We start from the raw sequence: 15,400 nt of genomic DNA, 5'->3' as shown, positions 1-15,400 counted from the left end.
GCAAGAAGGTGCATTCTAATAGTAAGGCTCCTTCAAGTTAAGTAAAGAATTGTTTTGATTTCACACCAAATACAATTGGGACCGGTGTGTAGGAGCCAAATAGTATATTGTATATTTTTATGTTTCAAATGGATAATAAATGAATGTATATGTGTGATTGCCACTAGTTTTCTGTGAAGTGTGTGTACCCCCCCTCTACAGGCTGAAGGGGAAGAACATTAAAAAGGCCTACAGGCTCCAAGGCCCATTGGGCGTGACTGGAATGGCAGCCACAGTCTTTTGACCATGCTTAGGCATACCAGACCATGCTTACCATATCATGCTGTTTATTTCTTCAGTTTGAATTTAAGGAATTTGTTTTCTTAGATTTTTCTTTACATTTTTGTAACCAGAAGAACGACAAATAAATTGATTATTCTTTTTCAACTTGAATCAAACACTGGACATTGGATTTGTATGCATCGAGACTTACATTTCACCATTGTGGATAAAGGATTAGGATGGAAATTGTATTGGGACAATTATATTGGACAATTAGCCACTACAGTGACAGAGATGAATCACACCATTAGGGAATAATTTCAGTTAAACAGTGTTTTATATTGAGACTGTAAGCAGTCTTCATAATGGTGCTTACAGCGAAGGTTACATTTCTCCGTCAGGGAAATGCGCAGGTAGCTGTGCCTTCGGCCAAAGTTGTCTGTCAGGAAGGCAGAGAAGGGTAGAACTTCCTCATTCAACCTTCGTCTCTGGCCCACTGGTACAGCCACCTCCTGGACATAGACAACAAAGGACAAAATAAACCGTGAACAAGCCACTTAGGAGGCTTAATTACTCAGCCCAGCATTTTCCGTGCTTCATGTCCAAATCATCTTAAAAGTAGACTTACTTCGTTGCGCTTGACAATCAATTTTAGACACTTTAGGATGATTTGGACTTGAAACGCAAAAGGGATATTGACATTAATTGGTTTTGGGCAACAAATGCTAAATATATATATATTTATCAACTAGGCAAGTCAATTAAGACAAAATTGATCGCAAGAAGCCCAAACCGATATATTTGACTAAAACAATCATTTCAAACCTTGCTTGCCTACCTACAGTGAGGGAAACAAGTATTTGATCCCCTGCTGATTTTCTAAGTTTGCCCACTGACAAAGACATGATCAGTCTATAATTTTAATGGTAGGTTTATTTGAACAGTGAGAGACAGAATAACAACAAAATAATCCAGAAAAACGCATGTCAAAAATGTTATAAATTGATTTGCATTTTAATGAGGGAAATAAGTATTTGACCCCCTCTCAATCAGAAAGATTTCTGGCTCCCAGGTGTATTTATACAGGTAACGAGCTGAGATTAGGAGCACACTCTTCAAGGGAGAGCTCCTAATCTCAGCTTGTTACCTGTATAAAAGACACCTGTCCACAGAAGCAATCAATCAGATTCCAAACTCTCCACCATGGCCAAAACCAAAGAGCTCTCCAAGGATGTCAGGGACAAGATTGTAGACCTACACAAGGCTGGAATGTACTACAAGACCATCGCCAAGCAGCTTGGTGAGAAGGTGACAACAGTTGGTGTCAATCTCCCTCGGCCTGGGGCTCCATGCAAGATCTCACCTCGTGGAGTTGCAATGATCATGAGAACGGTGAGGAATCAGCCCAGAACTACACGGGAGGATCTTGTCAATGATCTCAAGGCAGCTGGGACCATAGTCACCAAGAAAACAATTGGCAACACACTACGCCGTGAAGGACTGAAATCCTGCAGCGCCCGCAAGGTCCCCCTGCTCAAGAAAGCACATATACAGGGCCGTCTGAAGTTTGCCAATGAACATCTGAATGATTCAGAGGAGAACTGGGTGAAAGTGTTGTGGTCAGATGAGACCAAAATCGAGCTCTTTGGCATCAACTCAACTCGCCGTGTTTGGAGGAGGAGGAATGCTGCCTATGACTCCAAGAACACCATCCCCACCGTCAAACATGGAGGTGGAAACATTATGCTTTGGGGGTGTTTTTCTGCTAAGGGGACAGGACAACTTCACCGCATCAAAGGGACGATGGACGGGGCCATGTACCGTCAAATCTTGGGTGAGAACCTCCTTCCCTCAGCCAGGGCATTGAAAATGGGTCGTGGATGGGTTTTCCAGCATGACAATGACCCAAAACACACGACCAAGGCAACAAAGGAGTGGCTCAAGAAGAAGCACATTATGGTCCTGGAGTGGCCTAGCCAGTCTCCAGACCTTAATCCCATAGAAAATCTGTGGAGGGAGCTGAAGGTTCGAGTTGCCAAATGTCAGCCTCGAAACCTTAATGGACTTGGAGAAGATCTGCAAAGAGGAGTGGGACAAAATCCCTCCTGAGATGTGTGCAAACCTGGTGGCCAACTACAAGAAACGTCTGACCTCTGTGATTGCCAACAAGGGTTTTGCCACCAAGTAAAGTCATGTTTTGCAGAGGGGTCAAATACTTATTTCCCTCATTAAAATGCAAATCAATTTATAAAAATTTTGACATGCGTTTTTCTGTCTCTCACTGTTCAAATAAACCTACCATAAAAATTATAGACTGATCATGTCTTTGTCAGCGGGCAAACGTACAAAATCAGCAGTGGATCAAATACTTTTTTCCCTCACTGTATATAGAGAGAGATATATACACATACTAGGGGTGTGCTGAAATGGCCATACTCGTAATCGTATCCGTAAATTGACAGTTGATAGTCGGATCGGACGATACTCGCGATTAGGGCTGTGGCGGTCATGAAATTTTATCAGCCGGTTATTATCATGCAAAAGACTGCAGGTCTCACGGTAAGTGACCGTTAATTAACATAAACCCGTTTTAGCATCTCCAGGCATACAAGCTACTGATGTGCTCCTTTGGAACAGCTACATTTAAAAATTCTAATAAATCAAATGTAATATACACCTTCACAATAAATCCATTATTTATTTCAGTCAGGTCTAAAGGAACATGAAATGTATTTCAGAAGAACAGAATATGAGTAGGTCTACTGTAGGCCTATGTTATCCGGCTATGCTCCATGCCATAGGCTGTAGGCTTGTTCATTTAGATGACAAGATATGCCTATAAATCCTGTGCCATTATTTTATTTTATAGTAAGTAGAACATAATTTAACTTAGCTGAATAAAATAGAAAGGATATTTTTCCCATTAGGGAGCAAGGGCACATATGAAGTAGCTATGTTGCGCATAAAAGTGATCATTTGAAACAGGTCCTATATGCTAGATTTAGAGTTATTTGGCAACTTGATACAAACCTTAGAATATCTTGGAAATCAAAACATATATGGGATACATGGTGCGACTGTAGGCTATTGATTATTTGAGAAAGTAGCAAAAAAAGGTTGCGATCTGTTCCTTGCATCAGGCTGCACAGCTGTTCTCATCAAGTGATCATAATTTCACCCATCAGACTATTCTCAATTTAATCTCGTCTTTACTAAAATGTCAAATTAGTTTCGATTGGCCTATTATCAAATGATTGGGAGTCCCAAAGGGCGGCGCACAATTGGCACAGCGTCGTCCGGGTTTGGCCGGGGTAGGCCGTCATTGTAAATAAGAATTTGTTCTTAACTGGCTTGCCTAGCTAAAAAAAGACATGTCATCTGTATGCACTGGAATAGCGAATGGAGGCTGAACGCTTTCCTGAAGGTCCGTTTTGTAGGCTACTTTAATTTTATAGCGGAGCATGTGCTTAATATGAGCAGCTGAGAATTAAATATTAGAACACGTATTTCACTCCAAGCATCAACTACTTTTTGAGGAGCATGCTCTCGCTGCCCGACAGGTGACATTCCGCACAAACTCTGTATGCCATAGGCGCTCCAACCTTGTTCCTGTACCTACCCAGTGCTGGGAAAACCAAGTGAAATCTGTTCGGGAACATCGATAGTAACATGTTTTCCCAGCACTGGGAAAAAAAATTATGCACGCATGACTGTAAGTCGCTTTGGATAAAAGCGTCTGCTAAATGGCATATTATTATTATTATTATTATTATGTTTTCGCAACAAAATATTTCACTGAAAGGAATAGAGAGAGAGGAAGAGATGTAAACGCATGGTGGTGAGATATTTTGTATAGCTAGTTAATGTGTCACCCAATTAATTATGAAAATATTTAAAAATTCCCTATTACGAGGCTACTCAAAATCAAATACAAATGCACTAATTGTAGGCTAACTATAAGTCGCCCTGCACAATCCATGAACCAACAGCATCGCCTAGGGCTATATGTTCTCTCCCAGACTCACGGATAGAAATGTTGGAGCATAGCATAAGGTAACCAGTCCATCCAGTATGCATAATAATACAGTCCACACTCAAAGGTGATTACTCTGTGTTAATTTTGGAGTATAGGCTAGAACGATTATGTACCAAAGACATCTTAAATCAAGTCCATTTCGTTGTGTTAGGCTTTGAAACAACATCCACAAGAACCATGTCTTACACTGTTTCAACCTGCTGTTGAACTTCTTTCTTCAAATTGATATTCACAGTGAGGTGAGTTTTAAAAGTACGATAGGCCTACTGTTTTGATGAGATTTTCGATTGCATTTATGTCAGAGTGGTTTGAGGGACAATAGAGCCCTGAATACCAGGCCATTACGACCTGATGGTAGTTAGGTTGTTGGATACTACCAAAGCATGTCCAGAGTGCATAAAAGGAGATTACCGTGTCATGTGGAATTTTACTGTGGTCATGACTCATGACTGCCAGTGTAGACATCCTTACTCGTGATCAGATGAAACGGAAGTGTTTTAATATGCCTAAATAGCTGTTGGCAAAATACCTCCCTGCCAAAGAAACTGCAGATTAGAAACAGCGCACGGAGGGGTGGGTGTGTGTGTCCTCAACTTGCAGCCAAGTTTGCTATCACTCAGTCAGAATGCGCATTAGCGTTTCATATATTTTCCCTACCCTTGCCTCACTTGCTAGATATTATGCACATTGATAGCAAACGTCCTCGCCATGTGATTTATCGTTAGTAGCAGGCAGCAGCAATCCAAATGATCAGACCGAAAACATGTGAGGAAAAGTGATTGGGTGAAATTATGAAGCTAGTGGATGGAGAAATACAGCTTCAATCTATCCAATCAGAGCAGCAGGATCAACGTACAGCCAGCCCTTCTCTTTACAGACAGGCAAACTAGCCAGTCAAGGTATTTAGACGACGTAGAACCTCGCACATGGCGGACATGAGAAAGATGTGTGCTGGCACCCGAAAATAACTATTCTTCCCAATCACGGATAATTACAAAAAAATACTCGGATCATAATCGTATCACAAAAATTGCCCATATCCGTTACAATACTCATTTTGTCCGACTACTCGGCACACCCTTAGTCTCTAGTATGCATGGGAATACTTTGGAACAGATTTCCAAATGTAAAATCACTTGGAGCTGATTTGTTAGTGTTTTTACAGTCTTTTGTGCCCAGCAATACATTTTTGTTTTTAAACAACTACTTTTTGTTGCTCAAAAACAGTTGGGGAACCCTGGTCTACATGATGAGATTATTATGGATAAGAAGCAAAATATTTGTATTTGTCAAACAGCAATCAAGCATTGATCATCACGTCACCAGAATAAGACCCTCATTATTTACTGGAAAGGAGCATCAAACTCATCACCATGCACTTCCATCACCCTGTGAAGTTCATTACAACGTCTTTATTCTGTAGCCTAATAAACTGCATGGTTTTCCGAGTCGTAATGGGAGGACCACAAACCATGTCATCGTGTGACTCCAAGTTTACTTTGATATGATGGTTAATATATCAATATTTGCACATAAAGTCGTTTCCACCGCCTTTTGTCGCATTTAAAAAATTGTACTGAAACTTCCTGTTTCCATCACAGCTGTCATGATTTTAAAAAATTATACGATATGACTTTACTCGCATAAAAACTGTGGATGGAAGCGTTGTTAGTGACAGCCTACCAAGAGGCAAAAGGCCTCCTGTGGGGACAGGAGCTGGGAATAAAAATAGAAATGTAGGACAAAACACACATTACACAGAAAAAGACACCACAACACTACATAAAGAGAGACCTAAGACAACATGGCAGCAACACAACATGACAACAACACATGGCAGCAGCACAACACGGTAGCACCACAAACATTGTTAGCACGATGGACAAAGAGGTTAGAGACAACAATATATCACGTGAAGCAGCCACAGGTGTCAGTCAGAGTCCATGATTGAGTCTTTGAATGTAGCCACTAGGGCTGAACCCATTTAGTCGACTGGTCGACTGTTAGGTCGATAAACATTTCTGTAGTCGAGCAGTTGCAAATAAATAAATAAATACATTTCGGTTACTGGCACAACGCTCTTAACCACTAAGCTACCTACCGCCCCATTGACAACAAGGGGTATATAACAATGTATTGAGAAACTTTTGTTATTGACCAAATACTTATTTTCCACCATAATTTGCAAATAAATTAATTATAAATCCTACAATGTGATTTTCTGGAGAAAAAAATTCTCATTTTGTCTGTTATAGTTGACGTGTACCTGTGATGAAAATTACAGGCCTCTCTCATCTTTTTAAGTGGGAGAACTTGCACAATTGGTGGCTGACTAAATACTTTTTTCCCCCACTGTGTGTGTGTGTATATGTATGTATTATATATATATATATATATATATATATTTACACAGTGCATTCGGAAAGTATTCAGACCCCTTGACTTTTTACACATTGTTACGTTACAGCCTTATTCTAAAATTGATTAAATTATTTTTTTCCCTTATCAATCTACACACAATACGCCATAACGACAAAGCGAAAACAGGTTTAGAAATGTTTGCAAATGTATTACAAATAAAAACAGAAATACTTTATTTACATAAGTATTCAGACCCTTTGCTATGAGATTTGAAATTGAACGCAGATGCATCCTGTTTCCATTGCTCATCCTTGAGATGTTTATACAACTTGATTGGAGTCCACCTGTGGTGAATTCAATTGATTGGACATGATTTCGAAAGGCACACACCTGTCTATATAAGGTCCCACAGTTGACAGTGCATGTCAGAGCAAAAACCAAGCCATGAGATTGAAGAAATTGTCCGTAGAGCTCCAAGACAGGATTGTGTCAAGGCACAGATCTGGGGAAGGGTACCAAAAAATGTCTGCAGCATTGAAGGTCCCCAAAAACACAGTGGCCTCCGTCATTCTTAAATGGAAGAAGTTTGGAACCACCAAGACTCTTCCTAGAACTGGCCACCTGGCCAAACTGAGCAATCGGGGAGAATTGGTCAGGGAGGTGACCAAGAAACTGATGGTCACTGACAGACCTCCAGAGTTCCTCTGTGGCGATGGGAGAACCTTCCAGAAGGACAACCACCTCTGCAGCACTCCACCAATCAGGCCTTTATGGTTGAGTGGCCAGACGGAAGCCACTCCTGAGTAAAAGGCACGACAGCCCGCTTGGAGATTGCCAAAAGGCACCTTAAGGACTCTCGGACCATTAGAAACAAGATTCTCTGGTATAATGAAACCAAGATTTAATTATTTGGCCTGAATACCAAGCGTCACGTCTGGAAGAAACCTGGCACCATCCCTACGGTGAAGCATGGTGGTGGCAGCATCATGCTGTGGGGATTTCTTTCAGCATCAGGGACTGGGAGACTAGTCAGGATCAAGGGAAAGATTAACGGAGCAAAGTACAAAGAGATCATTGATGAAAACCTGCTCCAGAGCGCTCAGGACCTCAGACTGGGGTGAAGGTTCACCTTCCAACAGGACAACGACCCTAAGCACACAGCCAAGACAACACAGAAGTGGCTTCGGGACAAGTCTCTGAATGTCCTTGAGTGGCCCAGCCAGAATTGAACCCGATCGAACATCTCTGGAGAGACCTGAAAATAGCTGTGCAGTGACGCTCCCCATCCAACCTGACAGCACTTAAGAGGATCTGCAGAAAAGAATGGGAGAAACTTCCCAAATACAGGTGTGCCAAGCTTGGAGTGTCATACCCAATAATATTTGTTTTATTTTTATAAATTTGCAAACATTTTGAAAAACCTGTGTTTGCTTTGTCATTATGGGGTATTGTGTGTAGATTGAGGGGGGGACAACAATCAATTTTAGAATAAGGCTGTAACCTGACAAAATGTGTAAAAGGTCAAGGGTTCTGAATACTTTCCGAATGCACTGTAGATGTCGTTCAATTGGCAATATAAATGTTTGTCTTCAACTAATGCCTCTTAAGAGGAAAGTAATCTCATTACTGATTACAATTTTGGAAAGGTAAGTAGCAGCCTAACTTTAACGGATTTCATTTAGAAAGTAACCTACCCAACCCTGCTTAGAACGTATCTGGAACTCACCTTTATGTCAAAGAGCCCTGTCATAGCGTCCACCAGGCAGCTATGGTAACTTTCGAGTAAACCTAATTATTTCAGGCAGTCACTGGCGTCCTACACACTCCCGCAGCCCCTGCCCCCACTCCCCAGATAGCATATAAACAGGTCATAAGCCACAGCCCAAAAAACATGAATTACAAGAAATAAACTGTAAACTGAAATGTTATCTCAGCCTCATGGCAAAATGTGTAGATTAGCATGAGATTATCTATAAAACTGCACATTTTTGCCCCCACCCCACACAAAACAACTGCACAGAAAAAAATATACGAAAATGCGGTAACGTTATGGCACGGCGTTTATAAAATAGCTATAGCTAGCTTTTCTTACCTGTGTCGTCCCAATTTTTGTTGCGGGGACAGGTGCACTTGAGTTTGCAAGAGATACGAGTTCAAGTTCATTTTCCTCTTGCGTAGCACTGGAATACCACCGCCGCAACTTGGGTGTTGAGCTTGGTGCAAATAGTTTCACGTGAAGCGTTGACAGGGCCTTGACATCGTAATGTCTGCCTAAAACAAGGCGGCAGCACTTGCTACCATGAAAAGCCATGTTATAAATGTAAATTAACTGTTGTAATATCTGTTTACCGTCAAAGGAAGACAGTTAATGATATTGGAGCCTCACATAATATCTTCAGAGTTGCTGTAGCCACATTCGAGGGGGAGTGGGCAGCTTCAGCCAATCGTCTGAAACTGCAATATTGTTGCCCTATGGGTAGTGTAGTTCTTGTTCTTCTATGGTGTAATGGCGTTCGCAACAATTGGATGTGCATTCCGCCACCTACTGTGCTGGTTGATAATAAGGATTCCAAAAAGGCAATATGTGGGTAAAACGTTTATATAAAAAAAAAATGAATTAACTAAACAAAATCAACCTGCTTTTCTGTAAAAAAACATATTCTAATCAGGTCCCTACACAGGCTCAGAAGACTCCTGTGAGGGCGGGCATTTCCTAGTGAAATCTGCTGTACAGCCCTGATCCTTGACACCTCAACCTCTTTCACCCTAACAGGGCACTCAAGGAAGTCCGGAGTATGATCCCCACCACAGTTGCAACATTTTCCATTCACAGATTCTTCAATACCATACTTCTCCCGTCTGCAAATATTTTACACGTGACCATATCTTTTACAATTCCCACACCGTAGTGGTTTGGACACAAATGCTCTCACCCCAAACCTCACATAGCCAAGCTTCACATGTTCAGCTAGAGTCTCCTCAAACAACAATAGTATCGATAGGCTTTTCTCCTTCCATTTAGCTTACGGGTCAGGCGATGTGCACTGACCACTCTTGGGATTTTCTGAATAAGATACTCGTCATCTATATCTAATGAGACTCCAGCTATAACTCCTTTGGCAGGCGCCCTGCTTCGAAGATCAATACAGGTTACTTCTGACGTGGGACATTTTGCCAGATCCAGTGCACGCTTGTTCTTCATCGACACAATTAACCAAAACAAGGCCGCTTCTAGTCACCTTGATTAAATCCACCTTTCCCACTGCTCTCTTCACAGTCCTCGATAGTATAAATGGATTTCCCAAATGCACCTCCTTGTTCAAAAAATGCAGTCCAATAAGAAATGCGGTCCTTGTCTTCTACTACAACTTTTGCTTGTTTTGTTCCATTCTTTGATTTTACTATTTTCCATTCATTGTCACACACTTCACTTGCCGCATTTTGAGTTACAAGCAACAATTCCATGGACGCTGCCATTTTGGAACCGTCATCCATCTCCGTACATGTGACTCTCTTCGCAACCTCCTTAGGTAGTGTAGTTTTACAATAGACATGCGTTTGAATATAATAGAACATCTTTTGTTTTACCTTTCGATTTTTAATTACAGTGACATTGGCATTAATGGGCTGCTAGAAGAACATAGAAGTGATTACAAGTAGTGTGAAGTCTGATTAAGAGCAATTGTGTAATTACTGGGTAGCCTACATGGAAATGATAAGAGGACCCATCCTTCAAAAACTATTTGAGACAATGGGCGTGTTTGAGTTGTAAGACTGAAGCAACCGACTTTAGACGAAAGTTGAGGAGTGAAGTCGGGGTGATGCATCTGATACAGCGGAAAGTTGGACACTGATGTGGCTTTCCAACAGCAAGGCTCAGTGCAACATGGCAGTTTTGTTGTTTATAAAAGTTTGTCTTTGTAATGTCGAAATAAACATGTCTCCAACATGTTTGAGACAGCCTCAAATATCACATTCATTTGTACATATCCACTGTTTCAGTCACGTCTTTGGTCCCATTCGCGTCGGTCAAACACTAATGATTGGTCGACAAATAGTGCCTCCCACATTGCAGGCGATGGCTGCAAGTTGCATTTGGTGAGGAGCAACTGCCGAAAATTGAAGTCGACTACAGTCTAAAATTCAGGGCATTTGATCACATGGTTGTTGTAAAGTTCATGTAGTCGACATGTAGGCGCAAGTCTGGCAATCCCCTAATGCAACACACTTTGAAAGGCGGTTACCAACGATTGTCTTCGACTTGACAAAAGTGAGCAACTCGAACGCGCCCAATAATTGATTGTGAATTGAAATCATTTGGAAATGGCACTGAAAAATACAGGCCTACCTCAAGAGAGCTACAATTTGTGATCTGAAAACTCATAACCTTGTACTCTTTGGTCTAAGCCAATCTATACAGTTGTCAACACGCCATTCCACTCCCAGGATATTTCTAAGAAATTTTGTATTTAGGATTTTTACACAAGAAGTTAATGGCATTGCTCAAAATTGTCTGAATAAGGTACTCGTCAAAATTGTCTACTCTAACAATAACTGCCACAGTGTTATATCATACAGCTACTGTTCAGGGCAACATTCTACATTCTGTAGTTTCAATGATAGAAAAGAGGGATACAAGAGGTAAGCAAAGAGCAGAGAAAACACCTGTGCTTGACTATCAGTGCTATTATGTTTGGACCTACATAGGGGAATGGGTCTGTTAAAAAGAAATCACCACCACCACCTACTAGATCCCTAGTGAGTACCTTGAACCCATTCTCTCCACATCAACTGTCATTCAAAGTCTGCTGACCAATCAGAGTTTTTTTTGTGTATTATGTAACCACCTTTAACGATGACGTTTGTGTCACTTAAATCTCCATAAAACAACTTGAGAAATGCAATGCAAAGATACACACCTAGTGGGTGAGGCAAGGAAACCTAAACCATGTGAGTCTGTCCGTGTCACAGTTCAAAACTTCAAGAGCTGCATACTCCACCCACGCAGGACTTTACCCCCGGGTTCCTAACTCACACAGAAGATCAGGACAACAGAGAAGTACAATCAAAATAGTTGATTGCCTAAAATTGTATTTGTCGCATGCACGTTTAGCAGATGTTATTGCAGGTGTAGTGAAATGCTTGTGTTCCTTGCTCCAACAGTGCAGTAATATCTAACAATACACAACAATACACACAAATCTAAAAGTAAAATAATGGAATTAAGAAATATATAAATATTAGGATGAGCAATGTGGGTGTCCGGAGTATAGCTGTCATCAAGGCAAAGGGTGGCTGTTTGAAGAATCTCAAATATAACATATATTGTGATTTGTTGAACACTTTTTTGGTTACTACATGATTCCATATGTGTTATTTCATAGTTGTGATGTCTTCACTATTGTTCTACAATGTAAAACATTTTTAAAATAAAGAAAAACCCTTGAATGAGTAGGTGTGTCCAAACGTTTGACTGGTACAGTGGTGATTTTAGCATGAAAATCTTGGTGGGGCAAACTCCCCCAATTTTTTTTTGAATGCATGCCAGCAAAGCCACTACACAACACTAACAATACATTAATTGCACTGTAACGGTGACAAACGGTGACCACAAACTGTTAGGGTGTACATAAAGCTGTCCCAGCACCTCACCACTGCTACACCTGGCTATCAGCGGAGCCTTGTCTGGCAGCGAAACAGTTAATTCAGCCTCATTTACTGCCTTTTAAAAAAACATAGCTGATATGGCTGACTTGCTTAAACAAATGTGGTTTCTACTGACAATTGAGATGTACAAACTATGGCATGAGGGGACGACGAGCGGATAAGAGGCAATACGTATTTCGATTAAGACATTAATAAGCGAGCTAGGAAGGACGTAGTCAATATAACTATTTGTTCAACACTTTTGAAATGTACGGCGAAAGAATTCAGAACATGGGCCGTTCTTACAGTATTCTCCCTGTACACAAAGTCAGAACCGTAGGCTAAATAAAGGGGGCATATAAGCAGAAAATGAAAGCTCTTACAATATTCGATGATGACATTTATCTAAAACAGGCTATAGGCTAAATGTGCACCACAAAGTCAGAACAGTAGGCTAAGTTATGAAGTGAAAAGGGAGCAAATTATTAGGGTGAGGCACATGGGTTACTAACAGCTTACTACACAACATACACTTAGTTGTACTTTCTTAGCTACAGTATACATATCTCCCTGTCATTTTACATCATTTATGCAGCAGCATACAATACATTTTTGGACTCACCTTGTTGTGCTGTGCTCACTTGAATAGGAAGGTGGCTCGGCGGTCCTTCTTGTGGGCTCTAGAAAGAGGCCCGAAATCCCGACTGGGAATTCAGAGTTTGATGACCGTTCAAAATTATTTTCCATATTTTCCCAGTCAGAGCTAGTTTTATCAGAGTCCCCAGTTGTCTTGAACTCACTGAGATTTCCCAGATCCGAGTTTCCAGTTGTTTTGAATGCGGCAGAAGTCATGCTGGATTGACAGCATGGCCAATGTATTCAAACTTTTCTGGCCCATGGCGTTACCCCCTTTTTCGTGATATCCAATTGGTAGTTACGATCTTGTCTCATCGCTGCAATTCCCCTATGGACTCGGCGAAGGTCGAGAACCAAGCCACACTGCTTCTTGACACACTGCTCGCTTAACCCGGAAGCCAGCTGCACCAATGTGTCGGAGGAAACACTGTCGAACTGACGACCGAAGTCGACCGACCAACCTGCCACAAGGAGTCACTAGAGCACAATGAGACAAGGATATCCCGGCCGGCCAAACCCTCCCCTAACCCGGATGATGCTGGGCCAACTGTGCGCCGTCCCATGGGTCTCCCAGTCACGGCCAGCTGTGACACAGCTTGGAATCGAACCCGGGGCTGCAGTGGCGCCTTAGCACTCATTTTTGAATTTGCTGTGTAATGTTAATGTACAATGGCCCATGAGCACCGATACGTTTTATCTATAATTTCTCTTCATATGACAAGGATTGAAAAGGATTTGCCAGTAGATTGCTGACTTGAGGCATGATGATGACTGCTTGTCTAGCTTCCTAGATAAGATTTTGAAAGTATGATGTTGACATGATCAGTCCAATCAAAGCTGAGGTAGATATAACGTGATTTGACGTCATTTTATCTGTGGCCAATGACCCTGAGCCTTCTTGGATGGGCACTTCTAATGTAAGTCTATGGCAGCACCAAAGGGGCTTGAATTTTCGAGCTCTACCCGTAGATTTTGCAGTGACGTAGTGTCACCACGAGTGACAGAACACTGAGCCAATCATGTCGCAACTAGAGAACATTACCAACCCCTACGCTCCGTATTTTCCGCTGGTTGCCCCACCACCACAGAAAGCACAGAGCTAGGCTGAAACACCTGCATTTTGGAGCTGCCTTAATCAAGAAAGCAAAAAAGAGACCATGCTTGTATGCGGCTTTATTAACTCAATTATTAATTTATTTGACATTGTTTGCAAACTGATATGTGACACGTATTAATGCTATTATATATTTTTTGCTAAACAGGTGAGGCCCTGAAAGACACGTCACCACTGTACATATGTATGTGTGTTGGGATGCATAGACAGTATGTGGCTAGAACTAATGGGGTTACAGAAAATGACCTGCTCGGTCGTCCACAGCTGACATCCCCTGGACAATGGAATATTCTGGCTCAGGGAGAAATCACTACAAACTGTGCCCACACAATATTCATATATAAGTACATTGATAAGAGGAATACATTTGATAATGCTAGAAAACACACTCCACTGCAAACGGCATAAAGATGGTGCTTTGTCACAGCAAACTGTTTTAATGATGCTCTCACACAGAAGTCCAGCCCCGGAATAACCACTGACTTAGGGGGACCCACTGTACTGCTTTTGGGGGGAGTATATTGGCCTAGTTGAAATGACAAAGCCCTGGAGGCACACAGACACACGGGACAAACAGTTTAGAGATAAGGGGGATACGTTCTCTTCCCTCTCGTTCAACTGGCCTCGCTCGTGGAAGAGAACTGTATCCCCAAAATAAAATAAAAAGAAATAAAGAAGAGAGCGAAATCTTGAGCTCCTTTTGGCCGTCGCTCCGCCCCGTTGTGTGGGTTGGCTATATTTTGTATGTATCTTTTCCCATCTCTGCTCCTATACTGAGCCTTGCTGATTCCTCTACCTTTAATATGCTCTGTCATGACTCTCATGTGATGGTCCCATGTGAGAAGCCCAAGATCAGAATACAAAGAAGCAACAGTCTACAGATCTCTCTCTCCCGTGGTCATTTTTATGAACACAAGATTGATTGATGTGGGGGGTTTTATGAACCCTCGCACCTTTTCTAAATGGTTTGCAACAAAAGACTCCATGTTGGTCCCTGGTATTGGCGATCTGAATGTCTCTGTGTTACAGGGACAGATTTCCGCCAAAACCTTTTTCTCCAAAAGATTGGACAATGGAACGGTATTTCTGACATCTAGGTGGTTGGAATGATTGGTGGGGATCTAAAGAATAATCATGTCATATTGTTTATTGCTTTGTGATGTCATTAAGGAATGTATTACTAAATAACTGTATCTCTGGAAGTGTACACATTTCAGTTATCAGGTTTGCATCTAAATGTTGTATAAAATATATGATTAAGTATGAGAATACGTTTGTGAAGATAGCAATGTGATTTTAACCTTTTAAATGAGATAATAGTTTTTCATAGAAACTTTTGCCAGTCA

The 15,400-nt window shown here is 41.4% G+C and overlaps 1 protein-coding gene across 3 annotated transcripts in view; it reads right to left on the bottom strand.

Annotated features, from left to right (window-relative positions):
• mocs1 (molybdenum cofactor synthesis 1) overlaps positions 1-9,085 on the bottom strand; it is a 45,459-nt gene extending 36,374 nt beyond the window's left edge. For 2 of the 3 annotated variants that reach the window (XM_041848343.2, XM_041848344.2), the window contains exons 1-2: positions 8,751-9,085; positions 638-773 (exon numbers count right to left, since the gene is read on the bottom strand). In XM_041848343.2, the coding sequence (XP_041704277.1) occupies positions 638-773; positions 8,751-8,969 (355 nt within the window). In that variant the 5' untranslated portion in view covers positions 8,970-9,085. The remainder of the gene's footprint in view (positions 1-637; positions 774-8,750) is intronic. The other variant, XM_041848345.2, reaches the window with a different exon arrangement.
• Between the last annotated feature and the right edge of the window lie 6,315 nt (positions 9,086-15,400).

Source organism: Coregonus clupeaformis, chromosome 37, assembly GCF_020615455.1.
Source record: "Coregonus clupeaformis isolate EN_2021a chromosome 37, ASM2061545v1, whole genome shotgun sequence".
NCBI lineage: Eukaryota > Metazoa > Chordata > Actinopteri > Salmoniformes > Salmonidae > Coregonus > Coregonus clupeaformis.
This window is presented reverse-complemented; position numbering and strand designations above follow the sequence as displayed.